We start from the raw sequence: 19,882 nt of genomic DNA, 5'->3' as shown, positions 1-19,882 counted from the left end.
AAAGTATTTGAACTAGTTTTTATACAAATTACAATTTTCATCCTCTATATATTCCTATTCCATTGTCTATATAATATTTTACTGAATATGAAAATTAGAAAAACAAGAATAATTCATATAAATAAGTTGGGAACCAAACACTACTGACTTTTAGTAAACATACTCTCAAATGGTGGAGACAATGTACTTTGTACCAGAAAGGCTACTTGAAAGCCTTTCACAAACATCCACAGATTACTAGTATTTGTCATTATGTTTGGTATTGGAATGGCTGTTTTTATATAGAAAATGAAGAGTTGAGGATAATTGGAAGAGCACATTAAATGGAAGTTGTTTAAGAGAACTTCTTTATATTAACTGTGTATAGTCCATCAATTAGTGAATGATTTTTTTTCACGCTATTTTATTTTCCTTTGGCATGCCTGTTCATTCTTCACTTGAATACTCCTATCCTGGAAGACCATTCTCAAAGATCTCCCTTCCTCAGTCACATGAAAGTTCATGGAAGGTCATGAATAAAGTATATTTACTTGTGTATCTATAGAAAGTGATATTGTCAGTACCAGCCACTGTGACAGCATATTTGGCTCCAGTTGGTCAGTTTTGCTAGAACTTGCCAAGTTGCAAAGAATAAAATATGACATAAAAGGATTAACTATGAAGCTAATTTTTCAAAGTCTTTTGATGAAGAATTATGAATGTCCTTGAAAGCTTTTCAAGAGTCATCAGAGAACAGATGGGGAGAGACCAGCTTTTTCATAGACACCTGTGGATGATAATGTCTGTACTATTCTCTCTGATCAATCTAAAAATAGCTCTTTGACGATTCAGATTGCATCTAAATGTTTGAATCAAAGAGGTGCTTTTTGCTCTAAGTAGCAATGGAAATTGAAGTTGCTTGTTTCTTAAGTATATTAAATTCTGGAGAACACCTAAAATATTAATTGTTAACCAAAATCCTTCCAATTTTTTTTTAAGATTAGAAAGGAATGAGTCCAAATTCTAGAACTGAAAAATGTATTCATGGAAATGTGATAACATTATAGCAACATAAAAATTTGGTTCTGGCTCTGTAGATCTATTTTTAACCTATGTAACAATATCAAGCGTGAAGATTTAAATGTTCACTTTAATTTGAATATGAATAAAATTATTATTTACGAAAATATTTATTGGCTGTTTATAATGTACCAGGCTTTCTGCTAAGTATTATGGGTCATAGTGATAAGAATAAGATACTACTTTTGTCCTCACAAAGATTTCAATCTTCTGTGGGGAAAATATATTAATAGGTATGATAAATGACATATGTATAAAATGTTTTGTGAGTGCTATACAAGAAGAAGCATAAATAAGAGAGCAAACTGCTTTTCTAGAGAAGAGAATATCACATTCATAGAGTACTTAATTTGAATTTGGAATGATAGTTAGGATTTTCAGAAAAAAAAGAAGAAATGTAATTAAACCAAAGTAAATTTTTTTTCCAAAAGTTAAAGGACAGAAACTGTAAGTCATTTTATGCTTGAGATATAAGCTGAAATAGTGGAAATGGCAGAAAACATTTTTGGAAAGATAGGTCAGAACAGATTTTATGTCCAATTCCTTTTATCCTAGCCAGCTAAATAAGTTGAAGGTTGGTGGGCAAAACTTAAGTATACACTGGAGAATAGTACAGGTCAAAATTAGTATTAAAATGCAAAATTAAATCTAGAGTAAGAACTCTGAAGTAAGATTGGGCCTGCATCCCAGTTCAAACGCTTGCTAGGTGTGTGATCCTGGGCATGGAGATTCACTGCTTTATGCACCCATTATCCTTCTATAAAACTGAAAGCAGACTAATACAAAATTCTTATAAGGATTATGTGATCTAAAAGACAAAGTGCCTGGAAATATTAGGTGTTATCAACACCACCAACACCACCACCATCATCAGAATCCAAGAGTTTGTATGAGGTATTATAACATCAAATGTCTATAGGAAAGCAATTAATATAAATCAACAAAGAGAAACAAACTGAAAAGGATGCTTGCTTATCCAAAGCAGTACTTCTCAAACTTCAATGTACGAAGAATTACCTAGCAATCTTATTAAGCTGCTGATTGTGATTTATTAGATTCTGTATTTCTTAGCAATTCCCTGCTGATATGTGTGCACTGGACCAGAAACCACACTTTGAGTAGAAAGAGTCTGAAACATCTGCTACTCAGTTGCAGCTGATGGTGCCTAGAGAGAATGTAGGAATGAGTCCTTGTAGCCTGATCTGAATTTTCAAATGAAGAATAAAATCCATATTTTTAAAAATATGAATGCTCTCAATTTTTAGATGTTGCCAATTATTTCAACACAGTGCCAACTCAAAAACATTGCATGCATTCAAGCTAGATTCAGCTTGTGTGCACTCATTTTGCAAACTTGGGCAATGAAGAGAAAGTCAAGGTCAAAGCATGATAAGGAACTAGGAAAGTTCAGGTGTAGAGCAAGTGAACTGGATTTGGAACTGGAGACATCTTGGGGGTAGAGTGTGAATTTATGAGCAAACTTTTAGCTCTGGTTTATATACATATGCCAGATATGTTTAAAAGATGGTACATACTGTGAGGAGATTTTGAATCATATTAAAATTTTTGGCTTTTAATTTTTAGGAACCAAAGTGACCAAAAAACTATTTGGTTAAAACTGAAAACTGAAAGCTATTTGGCTAGGAAGTCTGAATGAGTGAGGAGACAAAATTAAGGAACACTTAAGAGAAAACAGTTGTCTTACAAGCAGGGCATAGAGTAATATGAATTGCTAATGGAGATTTTCAAAAAGAGGTCCTACTAGGCCTACTTTAATGAATTAGATAAGGCTCATTTCTAATTAACAGCATCCATTTGCATGCAAACAATGAACTAAGGTCTTTAAACAACAATTTCCTCCCTTAACTACATTTAGAAGTGCTTCCCATTATCTTATTTATACTGTTAATTTGCTTAGCAAATGAACATAGATCATATACAGGTAAACTTTGGTTCAAAAATACTGAAGTAAAGAGGTTTAAATGAATAATAACTTAGTGATTGAACATTAAGTCTTACACCACAAGGGCTTTTAAGTATGTCTAGCTTTACTTTGAACTTCTTTATACTCTGAAAGAGATTTTTCAAATAGCCTTGCAAAAGTAATATGAAAACACCATTTTGCATGGGACTTCTTGCCAAAAAGGAGCCAATATTCCTTTGAGAAGGGGATACTTCTCGTATCTCAGTTTCTACATATGATTTCCCCTATACAAAATCATAGGTCTGTGAAAAAATTGCTAATTCCAAATCTGGGGCAGGGAAAGTTCAAGGTGAACTTGGGACAATTGAGCAGGAAGCTTGAAGGAGCTCTCTCTGGCCAACAGTAATAACTATAATTCATGACAACACTGAATAAATAAGAATCTATGAGTCCACACTGACATCAATAAACAGAAAAAACATAAAGCTTTTTTAAAAATCAGAACCAAGTCAGCTGGTAAATATAGGATCATGCCAGAATTAGGAAAACTATCAGTTTGCAAGCCTCAAATGTAATAGTGAGTTAAAAAGGAGTCTGAAATGGATACTAATGCTGTTAGATGACATATTAATTTCAAAGAAAAAATACAATTTGACAATGCAAGATCTGATGTTCATATCCTTAACCAGGTGATCAAATTTAGCAGCATTTAGAGTGGGACCACCTCATATGATGCATCTCTGTAGGTGATGTAACATCAAGTATGCAGCAAAAAAGTATTTTCTTTTTTAAAAATCAGTTTTAGTTGTAGAGGGACACAATACCTTTATTTTATTTATTTATTTTTATGTGGTGCTGAGGATTGAACCCAGTGCCTCACACGTGTGAAGCAAGTGCTCCACCACTGAGCCTCAACCCTCATATGAAGAATTCTTGCCAAAAAAAGTTTGGCTAGACCCAACTCCCAGTTTAAAAGAAAGTCAGACAACAGAGAACAAGTTAAATGATACCATGAGGTGGGGGGAAAGATTAAAGCCAAAGAGGAGTATTTTTTGAAGCAACCAATATTTTTCAAATGTTAATTTTGGTATAAGAGGCAAGAAAGCTATTTTAGACTAAACAAAGAGTAAAGAAATAAAAAAAAGACAAAGACATCTTTCACCTATTGGAGAAATCTGAATATGGACATTAAGTAAAAATATGGCATTGTCTTCAATTTTCTTAGGCATCATAAACAAACATGGCTATATATGGCACACCTGTATTCCAAGGTGATGCATGCTGAAGTACTTAAGAGTTAAGTCTAATGGTGTTTATAATTTACTTGCAAATATATATGGTGAAATGTTAAGTCTTCACTCTAAGAATTTAGAAGGAGAGAAAGTATATGGGTACTCATTAAGCTGTTTTTCAACTTCACTATGTGCTTGAAACTTTTACTAAAAAGGTAGGAAAAATGAATTCAATAATAAACTAACATTTAAATTTAAAACATTATTCCTCAATATATATTACCACAATAATTACCTTATTTGTGAAATGAGGGAAGTGATACTGCATTTGTTTAAAATGAGAAGGAACTATAAGTTCTTGCAATAATGTTTTTATTGCTAAGATTTATGATACAGAGAATTCTCAATTTAGGAATTCCATTTCCCAGTCCCTTGCTTCCCTCTCCCATTCAATCTTTTATCAGCCAACATTATCCTAAGTAAACTACTCTTCATTCTTCATTATGTTTCAGCAATCCATTACCTGAATGTGTCTCCCCACATTCACTTGCCCAGCACATCTTCTAGAATATCCCAGAAAGAAAGGAGTGTCTGAATATGTAACTAGCATCAAATACACTGAAATTATACTATGATAGAGTAAGTTTCTGGGAAAATAGACAGCTGGGTAGAAATAGTTAAAATGATTTTTTTAATGTCTTGGACCCCTTTGTGAAGTATCATGTCAGAATTAGGTAATTTGACATTTGGCAAACACTAGGACTCCTCAGAAAAATATTTTTAAGTCTATAACATAAAATAATGACTCTAAAGGGGAAAAATATATTGACAAAAAGCTATGAAATGATTTTTAAAAATTTATGATATAGTAATAGATGCACTGTTTTATGAACACATTAAACAATAGAATCTTGGGGCATATATAGTAACTACTGCATTTTTAAGTAGTTATAGTTAGAAATTATAAGTATTAATCACAATAGGGTGACTATAGCTCACAAGATCATATTTTATATTTTATGAATAACTAGAAGAGAGGAACTTGAGGTTCTAAAGACAAGATAATGAAAAGGAGAAAGAAATGTTAATTACTCTGCTTTGATTATTATATATTGTATACAATGTATGAAAATATCACACTCTACCCCATAAATATTTATAATTTTTATGTGGTGATAAAACTTTCTAAAAATGTTCAAAAGGAGTTAGAAAAGTGAACTATCCTGATAAAGTCATTATACACTGTGTATATATATCTCATTATCACACTATTCCTCATACATTTGTACACTAATAATAAAAATTTAAAAGCATGAACAATATTTTGAGATATCTATAACTATAGTATGATATGAAAATATCAGATTTTACAGGTCTTGCCAGTATTACTGTGGTTCAAAATGGAAGGAAATGCTCAATTTCAGTTTGTGATTAGTGAAAACAAAGAGGTAATTGTTTTCTGTATTCAAAATTATGGCACCCCTTTAACTCTATCCATGGACCAAGGCTAAAGAACCTTGGTACACATGTTTGCTTTCTTTGAACCTATCACTTCCCTTTATATCTCATAGGTTTTCATTTGTATATTCTTGTTTACAAAAATTATTTTGGTGGCAAAACATCATTGAACTCATTACTATCATGTTTAAACATGTAGATTTTATCCAGTAACTCTACTACATAAGCAACAGTGAATTTTCTGTCTTAAATTGCACAGCCAATTGACTAAATTTTAAACTTCATTTGTTTCCAACATAGACTAACACTAATGGATGTCCAATGCTATTTATATATTTCTGAAATATTTCCTTTCATAGTTCTTATATGCTGCATATTCAAAGAGAAAGGTTTAAAGTTGTGTAGCTAAAATGGCTCCTAATAGTTTTTGTAGATTTTTGCTTAAATTACACACTTTCTTTCATGTGTGCCTGTGAACTAAGGAATGTTAAATATTTCTAGCAGCTGTATTTAAAGACCATTGCACATGAAACCACTATTGGTAGGTCAAATAGTATCTTATATTTTACCTGTGCAGTAAATAATTTATCTTCCCTTTTAACTTCTACTTGAGTTGCATTGAATGAATGCCATTGATTAACAATAGTTTCATGATTACAACACACTCACAATCGTTACATTAACATATTGCTTATGAAACATTATTTTATTTATATGTACTTGATTTGGTACTGGATACTTGGAAGTAGCTGTGAGTATATTGGGACAAATGACGTTTTATTACAATTTTACTTTTCATAAAACTTTTTAAATGATATAAAAATCCCAAGGAAGTATGCCACAAAACTAATCTCAGTGGAAATTTAAATATGCTAACATTTATTTTGTAAATGTAGCACAAAGTAGACAACTTTAAAAGCTGAGTTTAAAAAAGAAAAACCTCAAGGAAGCTGATCTTGACTTTTTAAAACGCAAAGTGCAACAATTAATGTAGGTCAAAATATTTAAATGAGAGAGAATTTTCTAACCAAATCCCTAGTGTAATTGACCTACAAGTTGGGTAATACTTCACAATAGAGTCAGCATATACCCCTTTCTTATAAAATTAGGAGGATCTAAATTTGTAGCGCATATTTGGTAAAATAGGCATATTATCTCATTGTAATTCATAAATTATAATTTGCATTTAGAAGCCAATGACATAGGATTGAAACTTATCAAATTGTTTTATGTATATATGCATATATCAAAATGAAGTTCACCATTTTGTATAATTAAAATGCACTAGTAAAATAAAAACCAATGACACATAACATTTTAAAAATTCAGGTGAGTAACAGTTATCAGAGGAAATAGTAATATGCTCTGTTCAAATACTATATAGTACAGTATTTTAAAATGAGAAACAACTTTATGAATATTAAAGTAATCTTCCAATTTAATCAACTTTATGTATTAAAGATACACATTTTTATAGAATTCTATTCAATTTTTCTAAATCTTTTTCTTACCACCTTATTTTAAACCAGGTTCAGCCTAGTTCAGAAATGGCATTATACAGGTTTAAACCTGTTCATCATACAAATGTATTAGTCATTTAAAGAAATCAGACATTATTAATTCTAAAAAAAAAATTTAAAGATGTATTTAAAAGACAAAAAAAATAAATAAATAATGGAATCCTTGTGCAATTTATAGAAGGCTTTCAATGTAGGAAAAATATGTATGACTTTCCAAGAAAGTAGTTTAGTTACCAAGTTTGGGTCTTTATTTTATGTATTTCAAATGAAGGATATTTTCTAAACCCAGATTTAATATAAAATATATATATTTAGATGATGCTATTCATCTTTAACTTTGGCAAAATTTGTGTGTGTATAGGTACATGTGTGTGTAGGCCAGCTATTATGCTTGTTTTCTATAAAAATATGAACAGTATCTACTTTCTGAATAATGCAACATAAGCAAAAATGGGAAGAGGAGGCAGGAAAAGACAAGGAACATAATTTGAAAACCTTCTAATACGTCTTAACCAAAGATGATCAGCAATGAGGTGTTCCAGCCTTGCATATTAGAATTTATTTTGTATATGATAGGTAGGATGCTAGGACTTGGCAATAGAACCAGGTGCTCATAATAGTAGTCTCATTTGGTAAATAAAGGCCAAGTACTCTTTTATGAAATAATTAACATTAGCATAAACAACTGGATGCATAATACAAAATTCAATTTATAAAATATCTGCGCTCTGCAACTGCAGCACCATTCATTTGGCTGTCAATCCTTTTGATACATTCCAAGGTAAAGTTAAATGATGATTGAAATGCAACAATAATCTTTTTTGGGTTTAGTGTTTTGTTTAGATTTAAACACTTTTGACCTAAATCCCTTTTTAAAGAATGTACTAACAAATGCAGTGAAACCTAAAGTAAACATTGTAATGTTTTTAGCATAAAAATCATATTCATAGGTGTTATAAAAATCTAACCAAACAGCTATCTCTCCTACAAAATCATCATTTGTAATTGGCCTTTCACATCATTAAAAATTGAGATTTAGCTTGCTAAATTTGGAATATACTGAAGACATTCACATTTAAGCAAACATGTGCTTTTAAAAATAAGTTTAAAAGTTTAAAATAGCCAAGAAAGCACTAAGTAGCAACAAGTATATATTTTAGTATCTAAGAAAAAGAAATAAATTTCCTTAAGGCTATTGATTAACTTGATGGACTCTTTAATGCTAGTGCCCTTCACCTAGCTTATAATCTTTCACAAAATCTTTTTTTAAAGGACAATTTAAATCTCTCTGCTTAAATTTTAGCATTCCTATTTTATCTGTCACCCTACCTCTTTTTTCTTTCTGCCAGCTGTTTGCAGACCTCCTGCCAACGCAGATTCAGGCTTCCCAATTTTTCCTGTAGAATACTGGCATCTGATTTGGAGGACTGTTGAATTATTTCTTCTCCAGTTGCGTTCAGGGTTCTGACAATAGTTTGCCTCTGCCCAATGCCATCCTGGAGTTCCTGTGATACCCAAAAAGGCAAAACAAAAATGAAGCCCCACGTCCTTTTATTTGAGGAAAGATTAAACAATATGCTACCACATGCAGTTGTACTGGGAGAGAAAGAAATATAAAAGCTCCATATGAAAGTTGCTCTACAAAACTGACATGCCCATATCCAAAAGATACAAGACAGAAAGACACCTTTTATGTGTCAGTAAAAAAGCACCCTCTCAGTTCAGCTTCAGTTTTTATTTTTGTAAGCTTGTCAGTGAGAGAATGTTATAATGTCCTACAAATCAATTAGTTGGAAACCTTCTCAAGAGCAAATTTGATTTCTTGTCCCCACAAGGATGTTCCATGTTTAATAGTCTATGAAGTGTTGTAAAATTTAAACATGAACCAAGTATTTGGGGTTCCAAGTGATTGTCAATATAAGAAGTAAAAAAGAACAAACATAGTTTAGTCATAGTATTTTTAAAAACTCTAGAGATTTTAAAATAAAATGAATTGCTATATTAAAAAGAAATTTGTGTCAAATTCTGTTTGCATCAATGTATCTTGTATTATAGGACTACATAAAGCTGAGAATTAATTTCTTTCGGGGGTAGCCAATCAAGAAAACTCTAAGGTACAATAATAAATTTTAAAATAATCTATAGCCACAGGAACATTTTTATGAGTCATTGATGGTGTCAAACTTAAATATCTTTTCCTTTTTATCTTGAATGAAATTTCAAGAGTAGAGTGTCAGAAATATTGTTCCATTAAAAGAGAGACTATTAAAACCAAGTACACAAATAAAAGAAAACGTCTTTTTACCATTACATAAAACAACACTCCCTCTCTATTTACTTTCTGAAAAAGATAACAGAATTTATAGGGCAATTGAAATAACACATGAGTAAATCTGAAATTTGGAAAATGAAATAAGATATAAGAACCTGAGATAACTTCATATTTAAATATAAATGACTTCCAAATCCTTACATTATTGATAGAATAATGCAATATGGGAAATGTTCTTACTAACAGATATAATGAAAATTGTTAAATATTCTTATATTCCCCTACTCCTTGGTCCACTATGAAGTTCATAGACCCCATACCATGCTTACCAAATGAATAAATAAATGCATGATTTTCTGAGACAGAGTCAAATCTCCCTTAGATTCTAATTCCACATAATTTAATGGTATTTTTTAAGACTTTTGTGTAATATTACTGTTTTAATATTGGAATTTTTAGTATCATATATTTGATAATTAAAAGATTCCACAAATCAACAAATATGATGACAAGGAAATGGTATTTCACAACAAATAGAAAGTATGCATAGTTACTGAACCCTTCAAAGGCTGTTTTTACTATATTCATGAATTCCCATGAGATGTATTCTAGTAAAGATGTGATATTTCCTTGCTACTAATTGACTTGGCTCCATTGTTTATATCCCAGTTGTTGTATCCTGTCTACATCGCAGTTGCATGTGACAGTTAATGCTTAGTAACGGGGGTGTCACAATTTATAAAAAATTGTATTTATATTCCTATTATATTCCTTGAGGTCAGTGACTGTCTTATGATTGTATCTTACTGCTAGTACAATACTGTACCTGGTGTATGGGGAGTTTCAGTAAGTATCTGTAGAGTGAATAAATGAATCTATTAATAAAGGAACTAGGGAAGGCAAGGAGAGAGGAAACAATGGAGGAAAAAAGGTAGAGAGGAAGGAAGAGAGAGAAGGAAATAGGTTCAATCTCATTATCCACATGGTATCATTAGTATTAATGAAAGAGCACTTTGAAATTAAAAACCATTTCCTGATAACTGCTCTTACTTCTTGCTGAGGGCAGACACCAACCAAGCTGAGAGTGACATGTTCTTTGACAAACTAAATCTATATATGTATTTCTCCTGACTTCTGTTTCTATAAATTGTAATTACAGCTGATTCTTTGCGACCCACCAGTGGAGAAACAATGTAACTGTTTTTCCGCAGATTGATTAAACTGCATAAAGTTCATTTTTCCTTTTTTCTTTGTTCACCTCTTTCTTAGGTGGGCAGACAGTCAAGTCTGGCCAGCCCAGGATATAGGCAGGCTCCCTGGGTAGACTGCCAGTAATATTAATACCTCTCATTGGGCTCCTAGAGATTTAAAAAAATGAGCATAATTTTCTAGGTTTTAGGCAGTAATCTAGTTGAAGAGATTAGACACAGTTGTGAATGATAATTTATTTTATTATGTGCAGTGGGATAGAGAAAGCAAATGCTCCATAAACAGTAGATCAGAAGAGGGAAAAGAATCTCAGTAGGAGGATGGACAGGGAAGACTGCTGGGGGTGTGGGGAAGGAGGGTTGGAATTTAAAATTTGAGTAGGACTTAAGGCACTTGGAGGTTCAGGGATGGCAAGAGAATGGCTAAAGTCAAGGCCTGTAGTGTGCAATCTCTATGATCTTATCAGGGAGCATGAGAGCATGAGTTTAAGGAAAGGTGCAGCTGTGGGCATATACTGTGGTCTGGGCAGAGAGGACTTTGATTTTTATTTAGGTGTTTGCAATTAATTGGAATTCAATAGAAAACAACTCAATTTTTAAATATGGGAGTGTAAAAGCTAGAGCTGTGCTTCTGGATATCTCTGAGGCAGAGGACAGGCTAATGAAAAGGCAGGGAAACATGCAAAACAGCTAGGACAGGAGTCTTATAGATAAAAATTAGGGCTAATACTAGATTTGACAATGAATCATAAAGGAAAGGCTACAGAGAATATAAACAGTTAAGAAAGAATTAAAGGAGCTTTGAGTTCACTGGATCATGCTAGCATGAGTGACTGCTGAAATGTAGAAAACTGCCTAAAACACCAAAGTCATTGAGGGGGTTAGAGAAGGGAAAGAGGACTCATGTGCATGACCTCAATGTTGTCCAATATTACAACTATTAACTCATACTTTGAAAAATGCATGGGGCACAAATTAGATGGCCAATCCTCAAACTTTACTGTGCACTTGGAAATCTTTTAAAACTGCAGATTCTTATCCGATAGGTTTTGAGAGGGGCTGAAATGCTACATTTCTAACAAGCTCCAAGGAGATGATGATACTGCTCATCCAGGAGCACCACTACGAGTAATAACATGATAGAGAAAATGCCTTAGAGTCTTTGTTAAGTAATCAAGGAATTCTTATTGCTGGTTACAATGCCATAAACTAAAGTTGCTTCAGAATTTTTATCTCAGCCTCCTTGTACTGTATTTTTGATATTAGCCTTTTACATTGTGGGTGATCGCTATGGTGGCTTTTATGACCCAATTGTAGAGCCAACAAGGGTTTTATTATTTCTGTTACTCAGATAAAAGAGAGAATTGAATAACTCAGAATGAAGCAATAACTTAAAATTGTTAGATCTAAATCTCATTTATACAGAATCCAAAATCAGGCCTTTAGATTTTTTTTTAATTTTGTGAAAGAAGAGTCCACTAAAGATTCTATTGCATTTGTGTGAGATTTTGTAACCAGAAGAAACGTTTATAGTATATCATCTGCCAGAGGAGAATTTTTCAGTGATAAAATGTAAGAAAGCAAAATAATGGAACAAAACAGGAAGAAAAAATTTGCATGTGGTGTTTTATAGTTAGCCTCTGAGCCAGAAAATAGATAGCATTTGATTTACAAAAGTAAATGTAAAATCTCAATCAGCTTTGTTCACACAGTGAAAAGCAGAAATTAAATTTAATTCTATAGCTTTTAAATATTTTAAGCACTGAATTATTCATTACCAATGAAACTTCTAAGCTTTGTTATCATATTAATATACTGTTTTCATAGGTATCCTTATCTATTTCTCTGGCAATTAACATCTAGTCTTAGTTTTAGAGAGAAAGAAAATCATAATTAAATCTTTTGGATTATTCATCATAGTTAGAAAGCTTATTGTGTTTTGATTCCAATATTAAAGCATTCATTTGTAATAAGGAGTGCATATCAGACTCCCCTAGGAGCTTTTTCAAAATATAAAAGCACAGAATTCTACCCTAAGCCCTGAATCTCAGGAGGGAAAGGAATGAATGAGGGTGTACAAAACAGAGTATCAAAGACATGTAGGCTAGAAATGTGGAGAGGACAGGGCAGCAGGAGGAGTATTTTTTAGAATGACTGCATTATTCTTAACTTCTTTCAGGCTTTTTAAATTAAGAATTGCTTTTTAATTACAGAAAGTGACACCGTTATATATCTAAGTCCTTCAAGTCTGGTCAAAGTGGATGAAAGAGGTAATATAGGCAAGGAAAAAACTGCTAGATTTTTAGAGAGGGAAGAATAAGAGAAAAAGAAACTAGTATCTTTTACACAAAAAATATTGCAAATTTTAGAAAAGTATTATTTATAAAAATTTCAAAAACTATACAGAAACACAGTAAATGGAAAATACAATGTGACAGATGAAGAAAAGGAAAAGGAATGAGCTAAGAACAGTTATGACAAATTGTAAAATGACAAACTGGATGAACTATGAAGGAGATAAATAACTGGCAAAAAATGTACAAACTAATGGAAAAGTAGGATAGACAAAATATGATTGTGAGAAAAGATAAAGATAGAGGGAAATAGAGTAAAGAAAATGAATCAATGAACAAGTATATGTATCAAGAATTCATTCCTGAGATTTTCTTGTAATTTGCTAATGAATTATTTTGAGAGAGATGAATCATTACCTCAGTTTACAGATTGATCAAGTGAAAACACATAATAAAATGAACCTGTGGAGAGTTATAAAACTGGCAGGCAGTCACCAGTCTGTCTTTAAAGATTTTAATATGCATCAGAAAGTATCTTTCAAATTTTATTAGATGATGAATTTTTGTTAGGTAGAAACACAAATGGGCAAATATCCATGGCATGCAACAGGCACAATGACAGGATACATTCAGTTGAGTTCATCCATGGATTGGGTGATTCTACCCTGGTGGAAGACCTACTGATACTGAGTAAGCATCTGATGAGGACCTTCAGAAAGATTAAAAATTGACTAAAATTTGGAAATACATGAGTTGGAAAGAACAAAAGAGGGGCAAGAGTGGAAAAAAAGAGTAATATATACATACATATATGTACATGTATGTATGTAAATATTTTTATATATGACATATATAAAACAGGAAGGGTGAGGAAAGAGTGAAACAACATGGCTATCATTTGTTTAGATGTAAAATATTCTTTTCAAATTCTTTACATTAATTATTTGAATTGTACATATTTAGGGGGTATAATATAATAATATGATACATGTATACAGTGTGTAATTATCAAATCGGGGTAGTTAACATGTCCATTTTCTCAAGCATTACAATGTTTTTTGATTAACATGTAATAATTGTACATATTTATGGGAAAATAACAAATTTTGAGTAAAGAATGAAAATTATAGGAGGTGAGAATCAAGGCCAGGAAGGATTGGAAAGAGGAGAACAAGAATCAGAACTACCCATTAACTCCAAGATCAAGTCAAACATCCAAGCACAGAGGGAATGCCTAAAATACCTCCCCATCCTCTTCTCCCCTCTGCCTTTGCAACCTGCTCTTTTGCCACTTCCTGCTTTCAAACTGAGTTAGCTCTAACTCCCAGTACAAAGGAATGATTTTCTGACTTCCTTGTGGGTCAAGCTCTGAAATAGTCACTTTAAATGATCCTTCGTGCCAGAGGTCCTATATAAGTTGAAAGAAGAGCTAAGTGTTCCTTCTCCATACAGGTGGTTTGTAAAATATTTCTATTTAGTGTCATTTATATATATATATATATATATATATATATATATATAATATATATATATATAATATATATATATATATATTAAACTTAGCAGCTGGAAATAAAGTTGTAATGAATGAGTGTTTTCTTCTTTTCACCATATGCATTATATTTCCAAATTTGAACTGTACAGATTCACCTTCTAGCTGTGGACCTGCAGAAACTTTACTAGAAATTCACAAATTAATGTGGAACAGTCATTGTAAGTAAAGAAACAGAAATAAAAAGCATCTCTTTAGCCTCTTCTTTCTCCTGGTCTCAGTTTACTTTCATTTCAATAAACATTTATTGTATCCCATTAATAAAAGAGCTGGAATCATATGTATGCCTTTGTTAAGTTTGTCACAGGTACTAGAGTTAGGTTGGTCTTGTTAGATTTCATCTAATGTCCTCTTTTCCTTATGAGGTATAATAGTAGATATGCTCATTGGTACAATTCCCCATCTGTTCCTTACAATGTTTGCTATAAAAGAATAATGAGAATTCCTTCTAAAACTAGAATTAGATCATTTCTTTTCCAAAGCAAGTATTATGCTGATGAACTAAAGAAAAATCATGTATAGTAGCAATTTATTTTAAAGAGACATTTACCTAATACCAAATTACAATGAAATTTCCTTTGATGTGTTTATCTCATTCATCCATGATATATATGTTCATTATTATCACTAATAATGCACACCAAACAATAATAGTGCACACCAAAGGAATTCACTGCGGAGTTTTTCAAGTACCACATGGTTCAAAAAAAGTATTGCTGCCTTTTTCCCCTTTTTTTCTTAAGAAATGGTGCCGTAGGCAAAAATTTTAAAATTAACAAATCATATGTTCTTAAATTTCAAGCAGAGATTCAATGTAGAGGGTTATCAAAAGGGAAAACTATATATGTTAAACTTCTGCCTACAGAGATGTGAAACTGTGGGCTTCATACTAAATTTGGCCTTAGACATATTTTGGAAGTAGACATTTGTTTAATAATTTGAATGCCTTTAGGTGGGGCATGTATATATTCTACTATTCTTCAAAGGCAATTGAATAATGTTAAGAAAACTGTTGTCATTAAGTACACAACTTTGCAAGTGAATAGGTTTTTCTTTGTTAAAAATTGATGTTAGCCCTCTCTAGGTTCACAGATTTATTCATTCCTTCTTGATTTCTAAATCATTCATGAGAACTTCAGGGAAAATAACAGAACATTTAAGAACTGTTTTTCTCTCCATTTACTTAAATTTGTTAAGAAAACAAATTGGACTTTCTCTAATAAAAAGGCAGTTCTTGTCCTTGGCCGCGCTTGCCCTTTTATAAAGTGATCTTAGTTATAAAACACATGTTTGGGGGCATGTAATTCTTTCTACATAATTCCTAGCACAGTTTTGAGTACATGGGAAATATTTCAAAGTGGAACCATATTGCATGTAACAAAACACTGGCTTTTATGACAGATTATTTTAAATGTGACATAGGTCATTTAAAAATTCCTCATTTCTCTTCTTCTTAGAGGTATTATCAGTAAATATTTATAATCAAAAGTCACTTGTAGGTAGAGTATGTATGTGCATCTTGGAATAGCAACCAAATTGTTTTTTAAAAGCAAGGCAGTATGCATGTGGGATTCTTTATAGACTGGAAATGCTTGATTAAGATATCTAATCATCATTTCTGAATGGGTTTGAATAGTTGACACACCTATAAAAATATTCACTTTGTGATGTACTTTTTATTGAGCACCTCCTATTGTCCATGGCTTGCACTATTCACTGCAGAAGGAAGACTGGATTGGAGAAACTCTGGAATGAAAGTAGGGAAACCAAGTACAAAAAATATCATGGTAATTCAGATGAGGTATGATGGTAGTTTGGATTGGGGAGGAAGGGGTTGAAATGGAAAGTAGATGGAACCAAGTGACATTTGGGAAGTGAATAGAAAGGACTGAGCCATGCATTGAGGAAAGGAATGAAGAAAATATATCAGTTGGGTACACTGATCTAGAGCTTAGAGGAAATAATCACAAATGAAAATATAATTGATGGTATTAATGGTAGAAGCAAGTCTAAGCTTCCTGCTATGGGTTTGGCTCTGAATGTAGGTGGGTTCCCCATTTTCACTGAAATGATTATAGGCAAATTCAAAACTAAAAGTCATAACCTAAAAATATTTGGGACTTCCCGAATATTTTTGATGACCATTTCATAGGAAAGTCAGGGTAGTAATTTTATCATTATTTTCCCTTGTACATTTACTATATTTTATTTTCATTTGCCAGCAGAGAGATAAATTAATATCATGATCATAATGTAGAAAGTTGAAAGGAGTATGATTCCCCACAAATTAGAAAGAATGTAAAAGAATATTATTCTCCCAAAGCTGCTTATACTTTGCCACCACAACTTCCACCCATTTACTGGTGAAAATCAATAGTCAAATATTATTTGCAAATATACTAGTGTTGCTCTATAAGAAATTTATTTGCAAATATACTAGTGTTGCTCTATAAGAAATGAGGAATTAAACTCACTCCCTAAAAATGCTTTCTATTCTGTATTTTAAAAAATATATTGCTTTATAGATATACATAAAAGTGGAATTCACTGTGCTATATTCATATACGTACATAGGATATTTGGTTAATTTCATTCCACCATTCCTCTGTTTTCCTGTCCTGCCTCCTCCCCCCCAATCCTCTTCCTCTACTCCACTCTCTCCTATTTTCATGGAATCCCCCACCCTTTTATTTTACATTTTATTTACATGTACAACTACATGTACTTTGTGATATCATAATTTCAAAATGGCTATTTAATATAGGCAAATAGTTCAGTACAGGTAAATACTTTCTCCAATGAGATTTACTCTAACAAATAATTAGGGTAGCTACTCTCTGTATGGTCCTTCTCAATATATACATAAAACTGCATAATCTCATGAATACTGAATTTGATAGAAGAGAGTACATAGGGCAAATAACTATATATAATGCTGTGTTATAAAGAGACTTGGAGAACTAATTGTGTGATCATGTGTGATTGTTGCTGTGTGTGTGTGTGTGTGTGTGTGTGTGTGTGTGTGTGTGTGTGTATACGTGTGTAGAGAGTAAGGAAAAGAGACAGAAAGGTTGTGGTAATTATGATTATAAATGCCTTGGGGACAGATTTTTTTTTTCCTATTCCCTGTATTATCAGGCACAGTGCTGAGCACTGTGTTAGCTTGATAATTGCTTAAGAAATATTTTTGATAAATTGAGCAGAAATCTAGGCAAAATATCACAGTCCTCTTGATTAGTTTCTCATTTGGGACATGCTCAAACGTAAATTTTAGGGACATATATAACACCACAGAATGGAAAAACACATGAAAGAATAATTGGGTTTTGTCCAAGTTTCATCACTTACCACAAATAACAAGTTATTAAGGAAAGATTTAGTTTCTCAAGCTGTTGAGAATGGAAAGGCCCAGAAATAAGATAAAGAGGGATAAAAACAGATCTCTGTGTCTAACATCAATTAATTGACTTTAAGCATTTAGTTTAGATTACAGAAACCCCAATATATCCAGTAACCTTCCACATCTAAGCCTTATATGTCTCTCTCCCAACTTATGCAGGAATTAAACATAAGTTACTCTTTTTATTCCAGCCCTAATTTTCAAAATTAGGTTTCTTATTTTCTAATTCATTATCTTTTTGTATGATAATGGTCCTCACTTTCATGGAAGTAGATGAGAAGAGGTGACGATAAAAACAATTGTGAATCCTTATTGATTGGGCATGCCCTCTCCAAACTAAAAACATCAGGAACAAAAATTGATTCTTTCCCTATCATTAGCATATTTGTACTATTTCAACAATCTGTACCTTACTGAATCATATACAAACCTGAGGAATCTAAGAATAAACAGAGGACTTAAGCATGTCCTGTGCTAGAAATTCCACAATCACTTAGCAATCTAAACTGTGTAGAGGAAAAGATGTTATTATCAAATGTAAATATTTTCTAAATTTTTATCCTTAATGTGCTTCTCTCTTATATTACCACTCAGCATCATTTCCATTTGACAAAAACCTCAAAGAAAATATTTTTTCAAGCATACATTAATACCATCCCTGGAACTGCTTTCTCTTGTCTCCTGCACTATTAGAATGACATCTATATTATCTTACCTACAAGGCTGGAAATTATCAAATCATCTATGTTTTACATGATTTTCTTTCCCCCAATCCAAGTGCTATCTTATAGATCCTATTTGTTCTACTTCTTGCTCAGTTGATTCCATCATCATCACTTTGTAAAGCTTTAGTCTGGGTGTTCATTACACGTCATCTCTGTTACAAATAAGTTCTCCTAATTGTTTTCCCTCAAACTCTTTCACTACATAACATCCTATACAATCTTTTCAGGTTAATCATCCTGTGGACAGTTGTACTGGTGGATTTTATGCTTGAAAATTCACACCAAATACTCAGCACCAGCCTACTGAAGCCCAAACAGCTTAGATACCATTCAGAACTTTAGAGAATCCCTGGAAGAAACCTTTCCAGGCTCATCAGAAAGACTTGCCAATTTTTGATTCATGCATCAGCACAACTGGTCAATGAATTTGAATGGGGATCCCTTGGTCATTCCCCAGACCTTTGTCCACTGTCTCCCCTCCATGATGCATGTCCTTGTTTCTACTTATGGTCCTTGTTTCTACTTATGGAATCCTTTCACTCTAATCCTCTAGACCAGGAACTTCATGACAGCAGAAACCACAGCTGTTTTTCTCAAACTAGTGCCTAGCACTAGTTTGGTAGAGTTCAAAATACATTTGTTCAATGGATAAATGAAGATGCATCCTAAATACTATCTTTCATGCGAATAAATTCCTATCTAGAGTTACCCATCCTGTAAAATCCTACCACACGTGGACTGTTTCTCCCTTATGGTTATTTTCCAAATCTAGAAAAATTAAACTTCATTATTTTGATTGGAAATTTATGATTTTCTTTAGTGCAGAAACACTGTCTTCTTTAGCTTTGAGTTTTACACTAAACAAATCAGCTAATTTTTTTTGACTAAATGACTACATGATTAAAGTAATCTTTTATTGTGTCATGTGAAATGATAAGATAAGATTTGAGGGCATGTTGAAGGCATCTCTAAGAGCATAACAGATGTGATAGAAGTTATCACTAAATTATATTTTTGTATTTTTAAATACCTAGTAGGCTTCTAATAAAAAATTCAGTGTTGATGTTTCTGAAGAGACTATTGTTAGCAGCTGGTCAAAGAAAATTAAAATGTTCAGCATTTTATATTAGTGACAGGGATACCATAAAGCAGTGCTTTTACACAGTCAGTGTACTCCTTCCTGAGCAGGAACAATACATTCCTAGTGTATATAGAAAAAAACAAAATATAAAGGAAAC

The 19,882-nt window shown here is 32.3% G+C and overlaps 1 protein-coding gene across 5 annotated transcripts in view; it reads right to left on the bottom strand.

Annotated features, from left to right (window-relative positions):
* DMD (dystrophin) overlaps positions 1-19,882 on the bottom strand; it is a 2,089,750-nt gene that overhangs the window by 861,909 nt on the left and 1,207,959 nt on the right. For all 5 annotated transcript variants that reach the window (XM_079122792.1, XM_079122788.1, XM_079122791.1 and 2 more), the window contains one exon: positions 8,523-8,698. In XM_079122792.1, the coding sequence (XP_078978918.1) occupies positions 8,523-8,698 (176 nt within the window). The remainder of the gene's footprint in view (positions 1-8,522; positions 8,699-19,882) is intronic.

This window comes from Sciurus vulgaris, assembly GCF_902686455.1.
Source record: "Sciurus vulgaris genome assembly, chromosome: X".
NCBI lineage: Eukaryota > Metazoa > Chordata > Mammalia > Rodentia > Sciuridae > Sciurus > Sciurus vulgaris.
Note: the sequence above shows the minus strand (reverse complement) of the source record. Positions and strands in the feature narration are given on the sequence as shown.